The sequence below is a fragment of the Pezoporus wallicus genome, unplaced genomic scaffold, assembly GCF_028554395.1.
Source record: "Pezoporus wallicus isolate ANWC-B61680 ecotype Strahan unplaced genomic scaffold, APGP_CSIRO_Pwel_v1 contig_8166, whole genome shotgun sequence".
In the NCBI taxonomy this organism is placed as follows: domain Eukaryota; kingdom Metazoa; phylum Chordata; class Aves; order Psittaciformes; family Psittacidae; genus Pezoporus; species Pezoporus wallicus.
The window spans coordinates 3,248,678-3,268,655 of record NW_026638114.1 but is presented as its reverse complement, the minus strand read 5'-3'; the positions used below and the strand labels follow the sequence as shown (position 1 = coordinate 3,268,655).

General features: G+C 57.6%; 1 protein-coding gene across 2 annotated transcripts; it reads left to right on the top strand.

The window, feature by feature from the left end:
• The first annotated feature begins 479 nt into the window (after positions 1–479).
• On the top strand, positions 480–16,390 carry ANXA6 (annexin A6). 2 transcript variants are annotated; one of them, XM_057409553.1, is made up of 26 exons: positions 480–621; positions 2,940–3,000; positions 5,729–5,813; positions 6,088–6,182; positions 6,334–6,447; positions 6,533–6,623; positions 6,733–6,812; positions 6,888–6,944; positions 7,104–7,197; positions 7,281–7,376; positions 7,681–7,739; positions 7,986–8,108; positions 8,326–8,384; positions 8,772–8,850; positions 9,616–9,697; positions 9,935–10,029; positions 10,416–10,529; positions 11,100–11,190; positions 11,912–11,991; positions 12,159–12,212; positions 13,408–13,425; positions 14,158–14,254; positions 14,494–14,589; positions 14,873–14,931; positions 15,672–15,794; positions 16,059–16,390. In XM_057409553.1, the coding sequence occupies exons 2-26, from the start codon at positions 2,983–2,985 to the stop codon at positions 16,116–16,118; spliced, it is 2,019 nt and encodes a 672-aa protein (XP_057265536.1). In that variant the 5' UTR covers positions 480–621; positions 2,940–2,982; the 3' UTR covers positions 16,119–16,390. The 2 variants fall into 2 exon arrangements, with proteins under 2 accessions (XP_057265536.1, XP_057265537.1); XM_057409554.1 differs by lacking the exon at positions 13,408–13,425.
• The last annotated feature ends 3,588 nt before the right edge of the window (positions 16,391–19,978 follow it).

Here is a 19,978-nt window from a genome sequence, read left to right as displayed (position 1 = left end):
GCAGCACAGAAGGAAGTTTGGGGGGAATGGAGGACAGCAACTGCCCCTCTTCAACTCAGCTTCTGCCCCATGGAGAGCCCTGGTCAGCACAGGTCCCTGGGGGGGCAACATCCGTCTGGCTTTTGCAGAGGGAGTCAGGGATGGACCTTCTCCAACCATAACCAGGGAAAGGGGTGATCTGGTGCGAGTGGAGGCGTCTGCAGACAGGAGCACCCCATGAGTACCCTGCACCCCAAGAAACCAGGGTGAGGGGGGGACGGAAGGGATGACACCTCCGCAGCTGAAGCGCAATCACCGCCATCCCCTTGCACTGCGTCCCCACCACGGGCACAGAGCCCCCTGCCCGCACCTGTGGGGCTGTTGTGCCCAGTGACCCCCTCGGCACGCAGAAGGTGACACCGGGGTCCCCCCGCACTGTGGGCACCCAGCCCCGCGGGGCGGAACGGGGGGGGGGCTGAGCGCGGCCCTCACCGCGGTGCCGCGGCAGGCGGGGACTGGAGGGCTCGTGAGCAGTGACGCGCGGTCTGGAGGAAGCCGCCGCTCGCCAAGGACGGCGCGCAGGGGAGCACGGACCGGACACGCGGTCCCGCAGGAGCACCCGGACAGGCCCCGGTGCCGCTTGTGAGTGTGCGGGGCGGGGGGGGGGAGAGCGGTCCCGTGCTAAGCTACCGTGGTGGTGTGCGACGGGAACGGAGCCCTGGCCCCGGGCGTGGAGCCGCGCAAGGGGAGGCTGCCCCCCGAGGGGGGGGGGTGGCTGCGGGGCGGGTCTTTGTTTTCTTTATCTTTATGCGAAAATCCGTTGTTTTTAACCAAATCTCGGGGCTGCGGTGCCGCAGGGTGGGGTTTGGGTGGGTGCTGGTGTTGGTGCGGGGACATGGGTGTGTCCTGGCCGGGATGCGGCTTTGTCTGTGCCCCGGTGCGGCAGGAACACCCGTCCTTCAGTGCGGGGGTCGGGGCTGGGCTCGGGGGAGAGGATGCCCCTGGTTTGATACCCACCGGGATGCCCGTGGTTTGGTACCCGCTGAGTTTTGCACCCCAGGGGCACGGAGTTCTTGGTACTTCGTGGCAGGGAGGTGGGGCAGGGGACTTGGGGATCTCCCCTGCCTCACAGGTAGGATGGATGCTGCTTTTTTAACCCAGGGAAGCTCTCTTTCCGGCCCATGGGCAGCACAGCGGGGCACTGGGTGTGTCGTGGCCTCCACCACAAGCAGTTACACTGGGAGAGCCCTGCCAGGGCTGCAGAAATAGCTGCTGGGCTCCTGGGCTGAAACTCTGAACGCAAAGCCATGGGGGGGCTATGGAGAGGCTGTTGGGGTGCACACTGCTCGTGGGACAGAGGCTTCTTGGTAAGGGTGGGCTGTTCTGCAAAGGGGATGGGCTGTGCACATCATTTAGAGCTTCTCGTGGTACACTCGTGCTTTAAACCTCTCCATCATTTGGGTAGGGGGGCAGGTATCCCCCCATGCTGGGGCTCTGCAGCCTCCAGGCATCCCCATGGATGTGTCTGGGCATCCCCCTCGGATCGGGTGCTGGCAAAGCAAGAGGGGGGCTGCTCCCCACCCGCTGCGGTGGGGACAGAGCCAGGCTGGGGCTGGGTGTGGCAGGTCATCCTCCACCATTGCTGAGATGAGTTGTGCAGTCTCAGCCCCACTGCCGCATGCATGGAGGGCCGCGGGCTGTGCCTTGCAGGGCTCTCTCTGCTCCATGGAAGGTACCCAGGCACCTGAGTGGCATTAAAGCCTATATGGGCCAGGGGCTGGGATCCCTGCCCGGCCGCAGTGCAGCCCCGCTGCGCATGGGACACACGGGGGGCTCTCCCTCAGCCAGGGGGATTAGCCAAGACTCACAGCCTGAAAAGGGAAAGGGGGTGAAGGCAGCTCTGGTTCTCTGCAACACTTCCTCCCCTCTGAAGGATGCTTACGGGTGTCAAAAGACTTCCTGCACCCGAGCGGGGTGACCCAGCCGCAGTGATGGCTGCAGGGCTGGGTCTCCCCCACCATGGGTGCTCTCTTAGGGATGGAGAGCCAAGCCATGGAAGTTCAGATCATTTCCCCTACTTGCTGCATGGAATGGAGCATTCCTGGGGGCAGAAACGGGCAGAAATCCCCCCTGGAGCAGCCCTGATGTGCCTTGAGCTTCCCTGCAACGTGTCTTAGAGCAGAGCACTAGCAAGGAGGGGCAGTGCCTCATGGCTGGAGCTCAGCTGACGCTCAGTGGTTCATTCATGGCCAGGCTCCATTTTCCAGCTGCTTCTCTCCCTCCATCGGCTTTCTCAGAGCAACTGCACTGTCTGGGGACCTTGGGAGGGTGAGGAGAGCCCAGGCCACAGGAGGGTTGCAGCTATAAATGGTGCTGGTGTTTGTTAGAAAACAACCTGCGAGTTACTCTGGAAACACAGCTGTTTCCTGAGCTGTGCCGGGGGCGTGGGGTTTGATGCTGGCCTTGATTCAGTGCACAGGAACTCAGATTAAAGCTGGTGGCAACTTGCAGGGGCTGCCCAGCACTGAGCATCCTGAGCACTGAGGAAGCTGGGCTAGTCCCAGGGCTTGGGGGGGGGGGGGGCTGCAGAGGGAGCATTACGGGGTGCAGTGAGGAGGGTCAGCCCTGCAGAGGATGCTCTGCCCATTTCCACCTATTCAGCAGTTTCTTCCCCTCCTGGGTTCTCTCTGCACTTCTGCACTGGCAGGAAGCAGCACGGGGCCCCTCTCTGCTGCTCCTGGTCCATGGTGTCCCCAGCTCAGTGCCAGGTACCAAAGGACCTGGTGACAGCATCCCCAAGCCTCCCCAGCAGCACCCATCCATCACCTTCCCCATGGGTAGCACACCCACAGTGATGGATGGCAGCAGCACCCAAGGGAGGGAGCAAAGCCTCCCTTAACTAACACAGCCCATGGAGAGGGGGCTTTGGCTCATATTGGCTTCTCTGTTCCATCCCGCAGCTCCTCCTTGCCCTCACTCCAGTGATTTCCAGCTTGGGAAGCCATGGCGCCTAAAGGAAAGGTAAGGGTGATGCACACATGGTGGGGATGGGTGATTAGGTGTCACAAGGCAGACCCCAGAGCTGGGGCAGCATCTCCATCATGCAGCAGGGCTGACTGAGACGTGCTTGGAGCACAATGCTGCTCAGAGCCTGTTTACATTCCTGCCTCTCCAACCAGTGCTGTCTGGACGCGATGCAGATGGGGAAGCGCTGGGGGGGAGAGCAGGGAGAGCAAGGAGCAAAAATCCTTTTGGGACCACAGTGGGATGGGGGAGAGAAGCAGGACTGTGGGAAGTGGAGGACAGACACTGCACTGGGGATTTGGGATTTCACTGGAGAGAGATCCCACCCGAGCTTGCTGCGAGGCATGCAGCCCTGCCTTGGCCTCTCCTGCTTGGTCTGGATTTCTCCCCCTCAACAAGCCTGATGCAGTGTGGCAGCCGGGTGAGCAGGTGATTCCCCCCAGCCAGGAAAACATCTTGGATTGAGTGGAAAACCCTGCCTCGGTGTGCAGCTGCGGCTGATGGGGTGCAGCCTGCCTGCGGGTAGTGTGCTAGGCAGGGGAGGAGCCCATGTGCACAGCCTGCTTTCACTGCTGGAGCCAGGCTCTGGTTTCCATTCCCTCGGGAGATCAAGGAACGATTGCCTCGAGCCCCATTACCCACTGCTTCCTGCCCAGCTGAAGGGTTGGTTGGCTCTGGATGGGGAAACTGAGGCACGGTGTGGGTGAGCATCGCCCCTGTGGGGGTCCAGGACCCCCAGCAGCCGTGCGGTGGGACAGCGCACAGCCACGCTGGGAATTCTGCTTCCACCCTCCTGGCCCCAGCCTGGCTTATTTTTAGCTGGGAGGTCCCGGGCAGGCCGGGATGACTCAGAGGCTGGAGGAGGGGAAGCGGGGCCCCAGCAGCTGGAGCGGAATTTGGGAAGGGGGCTGGAATGTGAGGAGGGCGCAGCAGGCGGGATGCGCTTTCCCTCCCCAGGGGTGTTTCTGCAATTCCATGGGGCTCATTCCCCCATGAGTTCAAGGAGTATTGGGCAATGCACAGCAATGAGCTCCTGCCTCAGTTTCTCCACCATGACAGCACTGCAAGACAGGCAGCTCATCTGATAGCTCAGGAGGCAGGAACACAGCCTTGTCCCCTCCTGCTGCCTCCAGGCACCTCCTTTGCCCTGCAGCTTCTTATTTCCATTCCTGCGAGGTACATGTGGGCAGCAGCTCGCACCGAGCCAGGAGGGTCCGGGAGCTGCCGGGAAGTGCGGCTAAATCCAGCGCTCCCGATGAATCACCTGCAATACGATCTGTCCTGTGCCATCGAAGGGCAGCGTCTCCTCTTGCCTGATGTGGTTCCCACCATATGGAATATGGGTGCCAGCAGTTCCTCCTGAAAGAGGAGCTCCATCCTGTGGGATGTGCCCAGCCTGGACTGGTTTCTCTCTGGAAAAAAAGGGGTACAATGGCTTGGCTCTTTCTGAAGGTGTTGGATGAGATATGCAGTGATGCTGTTGTGCTGTGGCATTGGGATGGGACCCAGGGGAGCAATGGATATAGAGCTGCCCGTGTCCATCCCATTGGGTTCATTCTTGGAGGTACTGGGTCAAGGATGCTGGTGCTACCTGCCTGATGCCCGTCTTCTCTGGGGACACATTAGCTTTAGATGCCCATGCTGGCAACAGCCCTGGGCCTTTGTACAGCTCCTGGGGATGTCAAGCCCTGCAGCATACCCTAAGCAGGTGATCCCATGGAGGTGTAGGTACCCGGTTGGAGCATCGTCAGCGTTCCTGGGGTGCTGACACAGCTGAGAGCCCTGGCTCAGCCTGGTTTCACATCAGCTTCCACCCAGGGTCGGGGCTGGTCCCATGCAGAGCCTGACCCCAGGCTCCTCTGGGCAAAGCTGACCTGGGGAGAAGCTGCGTGTGGGCATCACTTCTGGGCTCCCCATTGTGCAGCCTGGAGGTGCAGAGGGGCACACAGAAGTGGATCATGGCAATCCCTGGCATTTCTCAGGCTCCTGGAAGTCTTTCCCTGTACTGGGGATCACTGCTCTGACCCCTCAGACCAGCCTGGGCCCTGTAGAGTGATGGGACAGGACAGGCTGTTGGCAGCTCTGGTGCTTCTCAGTGCTTTCTGCTTAGCAGCCCACAGTGATTTTGTGCCTGTGCCTCCTTGCCTTGAGGCCATGCAGGGCTTGGGCATCCTCAGCATCCAGAGGGTTTCCCTGCTCACAACAGGCGATGGAAAATGACTTCCTTCATTGCTCTGAATCCAGCCCTGATAACTCCCTTCAGCACCGCTGCGCTGCAGGGGGATTACCCTGGTCCTTGGGTGCCTTCCCCTGCATTCAGGTGTCCAACCCTACCATGGGGTCTCCCCTTTTGCTGCCACCACCCCCAAAATGGTGCTGGGAACTGAAAGGGCTGAAGGAACCTGCCTTCAAATGCTCTGGCTCTTGCTAGTGCAGGGGGAGGATTGTATCCAGCTTAAACACAGAGCACAAACAGCAGTGCCAGGAGACAGGGGAGGGAAGGCTGTGTACGTACTTCATGACCTGACACAAACAATTTAGAGGACAGGGAGAGCAAACAAAAGCAAACAAATGAACAAGTGTTTGAGGCTGAGCTTTGCCTTCAGGCAGCACGAGCAGGAATGGATCTGACCTCATTCCTGCTCAGCTTCAACTTCTCCTTCCCCACCCCACCAGAGGCTTTTCCTTCCCCTTTCACCTTCCCTTCTCTCCTCCTTTGCCCTAGGTCTACAGGGGGTCAGTGAAGGAATTCCCAGGCTTTGATGCCAGCCAAGATGCAGAGGCCTTGTACAATGCAATGAAGGGATTTGGTATGGATGCTCCTCCACATTTCTACCCTATATATCCCCTGATCATTCAGTTGACTTGGTATCCTGCATTGCCTCTCCTCTCAGCTGCCTGCTTTAGCAGTATGCCAGGGCCTCTCCTGGTTCCCCTTTCCTCCCTGGAGCCAGCTCAGTTCTGCTTCTCCTCCCAGTCCCAAGTCAGAAGCAGCTTGGGGCTTCTTTGGGGCAGGCTGGCTATGATGAGCCCAGCCATAGCCCCAGCTATGGGGCTAGATGTGACTGCTGGCTGTCCCCACAGGCAGTGACAAGGAGGCCATCCTCGACCTCATCACATCCAGAAACAACAAGCAGCGAGTGGAGATCTGCCAAGCCTACAAGTCCCAGTATGGGAAGGTAACAGCAGAAGCACTCCCTGGTGCTTGCAGCCGCTGCAGGTAGCCATGGCTGCCACCAACCACTCCACACAGAGACCCACAGCTCCCTGGACCCATTCAGAGATGCTTTGGAGCAAAGTGCCCCCATCCTCTTTATCCCCCTCCACCAGGACCTCATTGCAGACCTCAAGTACGAGCTGACGGGGAAGTTTGAGCGGCTGATCGTGAGCCTGATGCGGCCCCCGCCTTACAGTGATGCCAAAGAGATCAAAGATGCCATCGCGGTAAGGGGTGGGCAGCCCCTCCAGGGCCCCTCCGAGGACACCACAGCTGTCCCCACTGCTCATGGGGCTGTTTCTGTGCCCACAGGGTGTTGGCACGGATGAGAAGTGCCTCATTGAGATCCTCGCCTCCCGCACCAACCAGGAGATCCATGACCTGGTGGCTGCCTACAAAGATGGTGAGGGCTGGGGAGGGGCAGGGGCTGCCCTGTGTCCCCTTGGGCCAGGACAAGGGGCAGAGATGAGGGGATCCAGCTCTCCAAACCTGACTTCTCCCTCTTCCACCAGCCTATGAGAGAGACCTGGAGGCTGACATTGTTGGAGACACCTCAGGCCACTTCAAGAAGATGCTCATCGTTCTGCTCCAGGTATGTCCATCTGACTGGTATCTGTAGGTGATGGTGCCTGCACCCAGGAGGGCTGAGCCCGTTGCTGTCTCACAGGGTGCCAGGGAGGAGGATGATGTGGTGAGCGAGGACCTGGTGGAGCAGGATGCCAAGGTGAGGTTGGGAGGTTGCTGGGATGGGCAGGCAGGGATGGGGCTGGTGGCACGTCCAGACAGCAAAAGACAGATGGGCATCAAGGGCACCTCTGCTTGGGCAGAGCCCCATGAAGGCAGCACCCTGACTCAGGCTCTGCTGCCTTCCCCATCCCACAAGGACCTGCTGGAAGCTGGTGAGCTGAAATGGGGCACGGATGAGGCCCAGTTCATCTACATCCTTGGCCGACGAAGCAAGCAGCATCTCCGCCTGGGTGAGCATCTCCCGCAAGCTTGGGATTGGGCTTGAAGGGATTTGGGCAGCTTCTGCAGGCATCATCCTGCTCTCATCCCACAGTCTTTGATGAGTACCTGAAGATTTCTGGGAAGCCAATTGAGAGGAGCATCCGGGGAGAGCTCTCTGGTGACTTTGAGAAGCTGATGCTGGCTGTGGGTAAGTCAGCACTGGTGTGGGGAGTACTGTGAAAACACACCACTGGCCTTGCTGGGGTGGGAGGGCTTAGTGCAAGAGCCAGTGGAGTTGTGGTTATGGCCATACCCAGCTTCAGGGAGCTCAGGAAGGCTTCTTCGGGGTGAGTGGGGATGCAGAATGTGGTACCCATTCTGCATCCCCACTGATGGGTTCAAGCTGGATGCTGAATGTGGTACCCATTCTGCATCCCCACTGATGGGTTCAAACTGGATGCTGAATGTGGTACCTATTCAGCATCCCTCACCGTGCCTCAATTTCCCCACAGTGAAGTGCATCAGAAGCACTGCAGAGTATTTTGCTGAAAGGCTCTACAAGGCCATGAAGGTGAGTGGATCAGTGGATCATCCCTTCTCCAGGGGGTCCCTTTGCCACAGGGTGCTTGCTGGAGGACATGGTGATGCAGGACCATGAAGACAGGACCTGTGACCTGGGTTTCTGGTCTTCCCTTCAAAGGAGCTATTCCTTCAGACCCAGAGCTGTGTATAAGTCTGATAAAGGGTCCCAAATGTGATGGGCTGAGCAGGGTTGCTTGATCACACCAAGCTTGATGCGGGGACTCCTCCGTTGCAGGGGCTGGGCACAAGAGACAACACACTGATCCGCATCATGGTGTCCCGCAGCGAGATTGACATGCTGGACATCCGGGAGGTGTTCAGGACCAAGTATGAGAAATCTCTCTACAACATGATAAAGGTAAGTGCTGGGGGTCCCCAGTCACCCTCCAAGCAACTGCCAGCTCCCTTGTGATGCCAGCACCCATGGGAGGGCTGAAACCCATCCCCAGCTTCCTGTGCTGGGTGTCCATCTCCAAGGACAAGGCTCAGGGAAACGCCTCCCCAGTGCACCCATCCCATGGCATTACCTTGACCCTCCCTGATGCATGGTTCTCCATCTCCTTTTCTCTTTCCAGGAGGACACCTCCGGGGAGTACAAGAAGGCTCTGCTGAAGCTGTGCGGAGGGGACGATGAGTAAGATCACCCATCACCCTCTTTGTCCATCTTCATCCCCTTGGTGCTGGGTACAGACCTGTGGGTCAGATCACCTGGACAGCAGCACCCACAGTGGCAGCAGATTGGTACAGGGGCCCTATGGCCCCTCTTTATGGCCAACCACAATGCCATGGTGCCTCCTTGGCACGTGGCAGCCCTGCAAGGCAGAGACCTGTAGAGAGGATGCTCCAGTGGGGATGGTTGGGATTTACCACCCATTTTTCCCCCCATTCCCGCCCAGCCCCACAGCAAGCACCCAGTGGGTACCAAACACCCCTCCTGGAGGGGCCGGGCTGGGGGTGGCTGCTGGCAGGACACGGCCTCCCCCCCAGCTCACTGTGTCCTGTCCTTGCCCTCCCGTTGCAGTGCCGCAGGTGAGTTCTTCCCCGAGGCGGCGCAGGTGGCCTATCGGATGTGGGAGCTTAGTGCGGTGGCCAAAGTAGAGGTCAGCACCCCCCGGACCCCCTCTCTGCTCCCCGCCAGCTTGGGGCTGCTCCTCTCTGCCCTGGGGCACGGCCAGCCCCACACCTCCGCTCTGCCTCTTGCTCTGTGGCTTCTATCAACACTTTGGTTTGGGGCATGAGGTTGGTGGGATGTACCCGGCAGGGCTGGCTGTCCCTCACTGGCTCCACTAACCCCCTCTTCTCTCTGAGGCCTCCTTTCCCCGCATGTCTGTGCAGTGCAGCACGTTCAGCCCTGCTCCGGTGCCCACTGGAGACCTCCTGCTCCCCAGGGCTGGCTGGGACACAGCCGTGCCATGGGGAGCTGGCACCCTGCATGTGGCTGAAGGCACCCACAGAAGGGTGATTTAGGATGCACAGAAAGGACACCCTGAGCCCTAGTGCACAGGGGGAGATGTAAGGATGCAGGAGGGTACAATTGCAGGGCAGGAGCAGGCACTCTTTCAGTGACTCCTCTTCTGGCTCTTAGCTGATGTGTCCCAGTGCTAGGGGAGGTGGGTGTAACACTGAGCAGGACACCAAGACTCAGGGACTGTCTGCTGCTGTCTTCTCTCTGCTGGCCTGGCTATGGTTTGCCCCTGGATGGAAGGGGTGACAGTGGTGGGACATCCTTACTGAGCCCCACGTGCTTGCACTAACACACGACCTGCTTTGGCCTCCGCTTGCCTGGTGGCACCTTCCTTCCCTCTCTCCATCCCTGCCTCCGTCCCAGCTCAGGGATGAACCCAAACACCTCTGTGCATTCACAGCTGCGAGGAACCGTGCAGCCCACGGAAAGCTTCAATGATGATGGGGATGCTCAGGTGCTGAGGAAGGCAATGAAGGGCCTGGGTAAGTAGGGACCATGCTCCCAGCCCCTTCCTGCTGCTCATCAACAGCTCCTGGGGCTTAAAACCACCCTGTGTGAAAGCCCCAGGGGGAATCAGGATGGTTTTGGAGCTGTGGGAGCTCTCCCTTCCCCACAGCCCCAGTTTGCTGGCACAGGGATGGTGATGTGCCCATGGTCAGGGGTGACACGAGGTGGCTCTGGCCCCTCAGCTCTCCGCAGTGTCATTGCTGTCATTGCAGGCACAGACGAAGGGGCCATCATCGAGGTGTTGACACAAAGGAGCAATGCCCAGAGGCAGCAGATCCTAAAGGCTTACAAGGCTCACTATGGCAGGGTACTGCTGGATTCCCCTCCCACCCTGCTCCTTCCCTCTGCCGGCATCCTGCCCCATCCCACACTGAGATCTGCCCTTACTGAAATAAGTCCTGCCTTGGCATCACTTCCTCAAGGAGGACCGAGTTGTCAAAGCAGCTCCTGCTCTGGGTGCACCACCAGTCCCAGGGGAGGGTGTCCATTCCCCTTCGCTTCATTACCACACAGAGTACTCCAGAGCCAGGATGTCCTGAGAGCCACCCCAAAATGTGACCTTAAACCACCCCGTGGGTATTCCCAGATGTCTCCCACCTCCACACTGCCCTCCCCTGTTTCCTCCCTGGTGTTGCCTCTGCTCCTCCATCCCTGTGGAAGGAGCCGGGGCTGAACCCTCGAATGCTTTCACAGGACCTGATGGTGGACCTGAAGTCTGAGCTCTCGGGCAGCTTGGCCAAGCTGATCCTGGGGCTCATGCTCACACCAGCACAGTACGATGCCAAGCAGCTGAGGAAGGCCGTGGAGGTAACTGCTGCTGGCATTGGCTTCAGTACATGAGGATGGGGTGGCTTTTGCTGTGGCTGTACCTGCTCTGTCAGTGGCCCAGGGCTGTGAGTGTACCCCAGCTTCATGGGTCCCCAGGCTCTCATCTCCTATGCAGAAGGAGAGCAGAAAGCACCAGGATATAGACCTGGTTTGTACTCCAGACCCAGTGGGAACCCAGTTTGGCCTCTTTGCAGCCCAGTACATTCTACCCAGCTTGTAGATAAAGCCTCTTGGGGAGGCTGCCTCACAGAGCATCCCTGCTTTGTGGTGGGAGCAGTGCTCTGCCAGGCACAGGCAGCTACAGGAGAGCCATGGTAGGGCAAACCAGTGTACACCACTGTCCACCAGTCACACCAGTTGGTACCACACTTGGATGCTTCATTGCTGGTTCCTACCAGCTACTGTGGTTATTTGCTGGATGTGGGTTTTTGGCACGTTGTAGCCCTGGGGTCAGAGCAGCACCTCCTTGCCTGGTGTGGTGGGGTTATGCTGCTGTGTCCTTGTCCAGTGCTGGCACCCACAGCATTCTACCACGCTGCTCTCTTCCAGGGCGCTGGCACAGATGAGAGCGTCCTCATCGAAATCATGGCCACACGGAACAACCAGGAGATCAAGGCTATCAACGAGGCATATCAGGAAGGTACGGCACAGGAGGGACATGGGGAGCACCCAGGCCCTGGGCACAGACCGTGTTTAACACTGTTCACAGCCCTTCCAGAGCCTGGGGTACAATTCTTGTCTCTGGGTGCATGGCTTGGTGCTGTGAAGCTCTTTTAGTGCCTCCAAGCAAGGCTCTTCCCCAGGTCCAACACCTTATGAAAGAGAAGTGGAAACCTGGGATGATGCCAACAAGAGCCCTCAAATCCATCCTGTGATTTCTCATGCTCCCATACTGTGCACATCTCTTTCCTTTCCACCCATGACCCCTTCTCCCTGGGGAAACATGAGCTGCGAGCTGGGTTAAAGCTGCAGCCTCTTCTCCCCCACAGAGCCCATGGTTATGAACAGGCTCTATGGGCATTCACCCCCAGCAGAGCACTGGTCTTGGCCTCTCTCCATGTCACAGTGACATATCCCAGCTCTGCCACTGATGTCTCCCTGAGAACTCTCTCATTGATCCCTTCCCCTTGGGAGCACTTGGAGCAAGAGGCTGTGCACACGCCCAGGGCATTAGAACTGCTGGGTTTATCCCTTCCTCCCCAGCCCTGGAAATACCAGATGGAGGCATCTGCCTCATCCATACAAAGGCTGGAAGGTGGCCACTGCCATCCACAAGCCACATGGGGATTAGCCAGGCACTGGTTGGGGGAAAGCAGAGCTGCAGGCAGGGAGCAGGACTCAGACATCCCCCTTCTCCACAGCCTACAACAAGCAACTGGAAGATGACCTGAGCTCTGACACATCAGGGCACTTCAAAAGGATTCTCGTCTCCCTGGCTCTGGTAAGGGCGGCTCTCCCTGGGCACTGTCCCCTCCCTGCCATGGATGGTGGCTATGGAGGAGACAGAGCATCACTGCCTGGCTGGGCAGTGCTGCTGCCATCCCCTTGCCTGGGGCTCTCCCAGGAGATGTCCTCTCCCCTGCTCCATGATTTTTGTGTTGACCACAGGGCAACCGCGATGAAGGGCCAGAGAACCTCACCCAGGCACATGAAGATGCTAAGGTAAGACCCGTGCTAGCAGTGCTGTGACAGGCTCTGCATAGAACAAGTGAGGATGTTGCATCCCCTGGTCTGGAAATGGCATCCTCAGGGAAGCAAATGCTGCTGGGGCAGGCTGTCTGCAAGCTGCAGGGGGAGATGCCAGGGGATGTGACACCTTTCCAGGGTAAAACTCCCAGGCCTGGTTGCTGATGCCCTGGGCTCTGCTGCACCATGCATGGGGGAGCTGCAGACCACAACAGCAGCACTGGGAGCTCCCAGCTGGGGACTGCACCATTCTTTGTGCAGAGCTGCCACTTTGGGGTCCAGTAACACACACTGACGCTGCAATTTGGCACTTGAGCTTCGAAGGCAGCTTTGGGCTGGTTTGCAGGAGCCACACACCTCTTTGTTGCTCATGGGGCAGCACTGAAGCCTAAGCTACTTTTCACCCTGCCAGCCCCTAAACCATAGCCTCATCTTTACTGGGCTGTGCTCAGTCAGGGCTGGAAGGGGAAAGCTGAGCAGCCAGAAATGATGTAGGGGGGAGCTGAGGCCCCATTGCCTGGCACAGCTCCCGCTCCCAGGAGATCTGTGACCTTGGGGCTGTGCACTTGGCCTCCTGCCCCTTTGGCACGAGTCTCTTCCAAAAGGGGAAGCTTGGTGCAGAGCCAAACCCGAGCTCTCGCTTGGCTGTCCTGTGGCAGCACTGCTTGCTCCAAGGCACGCTCCCAGCTCTCCCATCAGGGATGCTGCCGGCAGAGGGAGCGGATGCTGCGCTGCCTGCTTCCTGCTGCATGCGCTGCTGCTCGCCTCGACCTGCTGCAGAGAAAGAGAGAGCCAGGGATGACAAACACAGGGAGGGACAAGGCAGCCGGGAAACTGCCCTTTCCTTCCTCCTGCCTCCTGTGCAGAGGCTGGTGTGAGTCAGGGGCCAGGCAAGGATGCTCCTGGAGGAGGAACAGGCTGGTACCCAAGTCCCAGATGTGTGAGGCTCACTTTGTCTGGCCAAAGACCACCCCAGTTAGTGGTGTAGAGACCAAACTGGAGGAAGACAAAGGTCCTAAGATCAGGTCCACTCCCAGGGAAGCAGGGGAGCTGAGGACATGTCATTTTAGAGGATTCTGCTAGATTTCCCTTGCTTTGTCAGGGAAGGATAAAGGTTGAGCAGCATCTTCTGACCCTGTTGTCTTCCTGTCTCTCTCTTTCTCTCCACCAGGTCGTTGCTGAGACCCTGGTGAGTGCCTGCCCTTTCACTCTCAGTGTGTTTGAGGGGATGCTGCAGCCCTCGGGTGCAGGGCTGGAGCTGGAAATAGCAGCCTCATACACTGGCTCCTCTGACTACATTTCTGTTTGCTTGCCTGGGGCTCCAGGGTCCTTGCATCAGGATGGATTACAAGGGGACAGATGGGACCTGCATGAGGGCGCTTCCTTGTGCACTGGGCAGGAGACATAGCCACCTTCCTGCCCTTGGGAGGGCTGGGGACACGCATCATGCATGCAGGACCTATGTTCCTGGCACTGTGGGACTCTGGACTGGCTTCCCTGCCTCACCACAAGTGGGATCTGGGGAATTCTACTGCAATAGCCTGATGGATGTGGTGTACAGCAGCCGTCTCACCCATGGGCAGCACTGCTGTTGTTCAGGGTGGAGGGTGGCTCCTGCGTGTGGCAGCTCTGTATTCCCTGTGTAATGCTGGTCCCACTCAAAACAGCCTCCCCAAAAGAAAGATGAAAACCTGAACCATGAGCACTGCAAAGGGCTTTTGGGGGATTGGCTTTTTTTGTTTGTTTCTTGTTTTTTCAAAATACTGCCCCCCCCCCCCCCAATGCCCTGCTCATAAGAGGCTGCCCCCTTGCAACAGGGTGTTCAGGACTGGTTGTCCCAGCAAGAGCTGTTTGACATCTTTGTCCCTCTCTGCTATGCCCATTCCCCTGCCTCCCTCTTCACTCTCGGTTGCTCTCCCAGAAACTTGCTGACGTGTCCAGCAATGACTCCAGTGACTCCCTGGAGACCCGCTTCCTCAGCATCCTCTGCACCCGCAGCTACCCCCATCTCCGCAGAGGTAGGACCACGCTCCTCCACTGATGCTGGACCTTCCACTGCAACACAAGTGCTTTCCTTTGGGCTGGATGGGACTCCTGGGCAGCAGGAGATTGGGATCTCCCCAGGGCTGAGGTTGGGCAGTGGGAGGAGATGGCATGGTGTTGCATTTGGGGTCCATGGTTGAGGCTCAAGTCCCCTGGGTGTGCAGGGCAGGGATGGAGCTGCTCAGCAGTGACCTTTTCCTCTGCCCACCTCCAGTGTTCCAGGAGTTCATCAAACTGACCAACCACGATGTGGAGCACGCCATCAGGAAGCGGATGTCGGGAGATGTGAGGGACGCCTTCCTGGCCATCGGTCAGTGCCCAGAGGGTGCTCCATCGGGGCAGGGCTCCCCTGAGGGCTGCAGTCCCTTCACCTGCCTCTGCCAAGGCAACGTGACAGCAGATTCCTGCTGCCTTTGGGCCATGGATGCTCACAGTGTGGCACAGGATGAGGGTGTCCTATGGGGCCAAGCCTGCACCCTTGTACCAAGGAAGGCTTGCAGCTGACCCAGTGGGTGGCACAGCTCTGTGCTGTGATGTGTCCCCTTGGTGTCACGAGTCAGGAGCTCACCTTCTCTCCCCTCTATGTGTTGCAGTGCGGAGTGTGAAGAACAAGCCGGCCTTCTTCGCTGACAAGCTCTACAAGTCCATGAAGGTGCAGATGGGGTCTCCTGGGGCTGAGCTGTGGGAGGGCTCTGTGCAGGGCAGGCACCATTTGGGAATCTCTGATTTAACCCCATGGCAGTGATGGGGTTTGTCCATCCCTGAGGGAACAGGGCAGGGCTGAGCTCAAACCAATACCTCATCGGCTTTCTGGGCTTCTGTCTTGTCAGCAGCAAGTTCAGCACGTGTCTGAGGAGACATCAGAGAATCACAGAATGGTTTGGGTTGGAAGAGACCTTTAAAGATCATCTAATTCCAACCCCCTTGCCATGAGCAGGGACACCTTCCACTAGACCAGGTTGCTCAGAGTCCCATTCAACCTGGCCTTGAATGTTTCCAGGGATGGTGCATCTACTGCCTCTCTGGGCAGCCTGTGCCAGTGTTGAACCACCCTCATTGTAAAACTTTCTTCCTTATAGTCTAAATCTCCCCTCTTTTAGTTTAAAACACCCCTTTTCCTATTGATACAGGCCCTGCTAAAAAGTCTGTCCCTATCTTGTAAGTTCCCTTTAAGTACTGAAAGGCTGCAATAATGATTCCCCAGACCCTTCTTTTCTCCAGGCTAAATAACCCAACTCCCAGCCTTTCCTATAGGCAAGGTGCTCCAGCCCTCTGATGACTTTTGTGGCTCTCCTCTGGACCCAGTCTCCAGTTTGGGCTGTGCTGGAGATGCCCAGAGGGTCCCCGAGCCCCAGTCCCTCTGGGGTTACTTGCTGAAGCTCCCGTTTGCAGGGTGCTGGCACGGATGAGAGGACCCTCACCCGCATCATGATTTCCCGGAGCGAGATTGACCTGCTCAACATCCGGGGCGAGTTCATGGACCTGTTCGACAAATCTCTGCACCGCATGATTGAGGTGAGGGCACACGGGCATCCCTCCCTGGTTTGTCACCTTGTCTGGTTGGGTCCTGGTCCTATAGGATCCATAGCCATGAGTGGCAGAGCATCACCTGGGGAGGGAGAAGTACCCCAACCAGCTCCAGTGTTGGCATTTCTGGCTATAGAGGGGATGTGCTGACATCCTCCACTGCTGCACAGATGCCTGTGGCATGGAAATGCTCCTTCCCCATGCCTTGCCCTGGGCTTTCCCAGTTCTCTGACACGGGTCTCCCTCTTGCAGAAGGACACCTCCGGTGACTACCGCACCGCTCTGCTGGCCCTATGCGGAGGGGAGGACTAGATGGCTGCAGGAGCCCCTTTGTGTCTGAGCCAGCACGCACGCACCCACTGCCTTGATGTCACTGCAGCTTCGGGGGGTTCGGGGGACACTAGGCTCCCTGCAGAGGATGAAAGCAGCACCACATTGCAAGGGGGGTCTCGGGGAGGGGAGCAGAGGGCTCTGGGTAGGGAGATGTGCACAATAATTCATACCCAACATGCCACTAACCCAGGAATTTACCCAGATGGAAAAGACAATTTTAGATGTCATAAATAAAACCTTACTGTTGCTGACCATGGGGTGAGAGCAGTTAATTTACTGGGGTAGGTTTGGGGGAGATTGAGCCTGTGCTGAGGAGTCTCAGTGTCTCCTTGCTACTGCAGGGACCCCAAATGCCCTTTAAACAACACTGCAGCATTCCCTGCTGTGAGGAAGGGGCTGGAAATTCATATGGGGCTGGCAGCAGCACAGGGATTTCACTGAGAGCTTCACTTCATGCCTCTGAAAACCCCTGGCAGGGTTCGTGCCGTTGTGTGGATGATGCTTTCATAAACCAGAGATACAAATCGGGCTTGATGGCATCCATCTGTCCTCGCACGCGGTTTCCTGTGCTTTCAAGCTGCTGAAGCGAGAGTCGAAACATACATGCCATAGAGGCTACACCCCCAGCTGATGTCTGCACTTCCCCCAGCGCCCAGGAGAAAAGAACTGGTATTTCCAAAAGTGGGAAATTCCAGCACTTTCAATTGTTTCCAAGTCGGAACAAAAAGTCCTGAATGCCCGAGTCTCCCTCAGAACAGCTGGGTGAGGAAAGCTTCACCTTCAAGATATCAAAGCAGCATTAAATAATAACACAATATTATCATAATGCTTCAAAACCAGCTGAGGTCAAGAAGCACCAACATGTAGAGGCAAAACAGGGAAGCTGGAAAAATTCAGCTGGGTGTTATCCCACTGAAAATTCCCTTGATGCCTTCCTGTAAAACATCCACTTGTACCAAAATCACCTTTCATGGGGGAAAACAGCCTGCCTGAACCTATTTTACCCTCTCCCATAGAGATCTGGGTTTCTCTGCCTCGCTGTTGTAAGTAGGAAGAGGCAGCGGGGGGGGGGAGGTCTGGACCCATCCCATGTCCGCAGCAGCATATGAGTCTCCTATGTGGCCAGGAACCTGCTGCAGATGTTTTGAAGGCAGGATATAACCCCTGATCTTCATCTGCCACCTCTTCCTGCAGCTCAGCACTGCAGCTCTCAGTGTCACAGCAGGGGTGTGAGGCTGTGCTGCATGGCATAGCAACCACAGGGAGCAGGGTCTGCAGATAGGAATGGTGCTTTCAGGGGCCCAGCTCCAATGTCCAAGGATGCTTTGGGACTCAGGAGCCATCAAGGAAAGGCAGATTTGGGGCAATGGAGCTCTACTCCTTCAGAGCAAAGGGAGGGAAATCTGCTCAGCATTAGCACAGGGCTACAAAACATAAGTCATCGTCCTGCCTCCTTCCTATTGCCAAAAGCACTGTTCCTGGGCTATGAGTATTCCCTGGGCACAGGCACAAACATTCCAGTGAGGTTTATGGCTGTACCATGACTGCTATAAGCCTGTGACTGGCACAGAAACACAAGTGAGACCAGGCAGCCCCTCGGGCGATGCTGCCGCCAGGAAGCCTGGCTGATCCCAGCACACCAATCTCAAGGCCAGGAATTTCCCTGGCACCCATTGCCGGCTGTTCCTATGATAAGAACAAGATACCAGAGTCACACTGTTTGGTGTCATGCATCATAGTAAATGCATCCCCTGCTGCCAACTGAACTAAACTCCTGCAGCCTTCCTGTGCTGGAGAGCCTGAGGATTCCAGGCCAGGCCCAGAGAAATGAGATGCTCTGGATAGAAGCAGCCATGAGGAAGGAAGAGGCACTGGGTAGGGGTGTTGCTTTAGGACTGCAAAAGAACCAGGAGGGAAACTGGGCCTGGCAGCACCAAGACAGACTGTGGGACATAGAGAAGCACAGAGGAGTGGAAGAAACCCAGCCTGGAGCACAGCAGTGTCAGCCAGGAGGTTACATGTGACCTGTCACCTTAGAAAGGATCTGGGACAGAGTCAGTGTAACCTGCTGCAGGCAGGGTGAGCTGGCCACCCTTTGTTCAGCCTTCAGGCAGTGAAGCTGCTGCCAGGGTCTGGGACCCACACACCAGGTCCCAGCTGTGTGCACACTGACCGGCAGTGCTGGGGCAAGGACTCGCTTCCAGGCATAGCCAGCACCAGATTTCACAGGTTGCGACATCCCCAAAACCCCGTGAGCCCATGTTTGGTGTGCACAGGGTCAGGCCTCTCCCTCTGAGTCAGCTCCAGGGGCCAGTGTGGATCCTTTTCACTACCAGACCCTGGGAGGAGCCACATCTGGTGAAGAGATACACGGGATGTTGGTGTAAATGCTAAAACATCAGTGAGCTGCTTCCATCCTACCCAGAGCGGAGAATCCCAGCCTTGAGCCTTGGGAGCCGGCACAGATTTCTTCTTCAGCTCTTCCTGTTCCCAAGCCAAAGGAGGAAGCAGCAGCCTTGTCCCTCACATCCACTGGGCATCCTGTCCCCACGGTGAGCTGAGGCTGGACAAACAACTGATCTCCCCACACTGTCATCCCAGGAGCCGGCTTTCCAGGATATGATGACTACTGGCCAGCCGTTTCCTCAGGCATCGCAACTGAATGAGACATGACCAGGGGAGAAAGGAAGAGGGAGAAATCCCCTCTGGGGCTGTTCCTGATACTACAAATTGAGGCTCCAAATAATTCACAGCTTAAGGAATGTCAGGAAATCCTCTGAGCACTCCTGGATCCAGCTCCCACAGCTCCTGGCATATCCATTGTGGGGCTGCACCAGGTCCCACCATGGAGAGGCTGTGGAAGAAGGCAAGAGGTGGCGATCTCTTCCTGAAGTGCAGATGACATTAAGCCCTTGCTCTCTTGCCAGAGGCAGAAGGGAGCTCTGGCTCAGTGGAAGGCTAAACCCAGCAAAGCCAAAGCAGCCCGGCATCCCTGGAAAGTCATGGTGCAACTCCAACCCCTGCGAAGGCAGGGGAGATCACTCCCTTTCTCCATCCCTCAGCTGACCCCTTGCCTATCCGGCTCCCTGCCCTGCTCTCTTCCCTCTGCCAGGCTCCCCCCTCTGCCCTCCATCCCATGGCCTCCCATCCTGCCAGGTTAACGTGAGTTCCTGATTTGCATAGGCAGCAGATCACAATGTTCTGGAAATCCCCTCCTGCGGCCGGAGCTTCCTCCCTCCTCTCACAGCGTCACTGTTGCCCTTCTGCTTCCCTCCACTGCGGAGCATGCCAGCGTGGCACACGCAGCAGGCCCCAGTGAAACCCACTGCTGATGCCAAGAGGCACCCCAAAGAGCTGAGCCTATGAACCAGCTGCTCCCACCTTGCTCCAGGGCCAGCTCCCTGGCACAGCCACCTATGACAGCCAGGCCCTGCCTGGCCCCAGCATCCCATCGTGCTTCCAATGTGCTCCGTTCGCTCCACAGCACTGAGGGCAGGTGGACTTACTGGGGCTGCTGGGACACTTCCACCAGGGATCTGCAACACTGGGAATGCACAAGGCTCATCCTGCTCATCCGTAAGTGGGGTCAACCTGAAGGATGCTAGACCTGATCTGAAACAAGCAGGAGCAGAGGGCAGGAGAGCTCCATCACCTCCATTCACAGCTTGTGCTCCTTCTCACCCCATTTCCCACGGCACAGCCACAAATACAGAAGCAATCAGGGTGCCTCCATGTGAATGAGCCTCTACTGAACCCACTCTCCATGCCAAAAAGTCCCTCTAGTATGTAAAAGCACGTAAAAGTGTCAGCTTTGAGCACATCTTCGCAGCCAAGCAGGC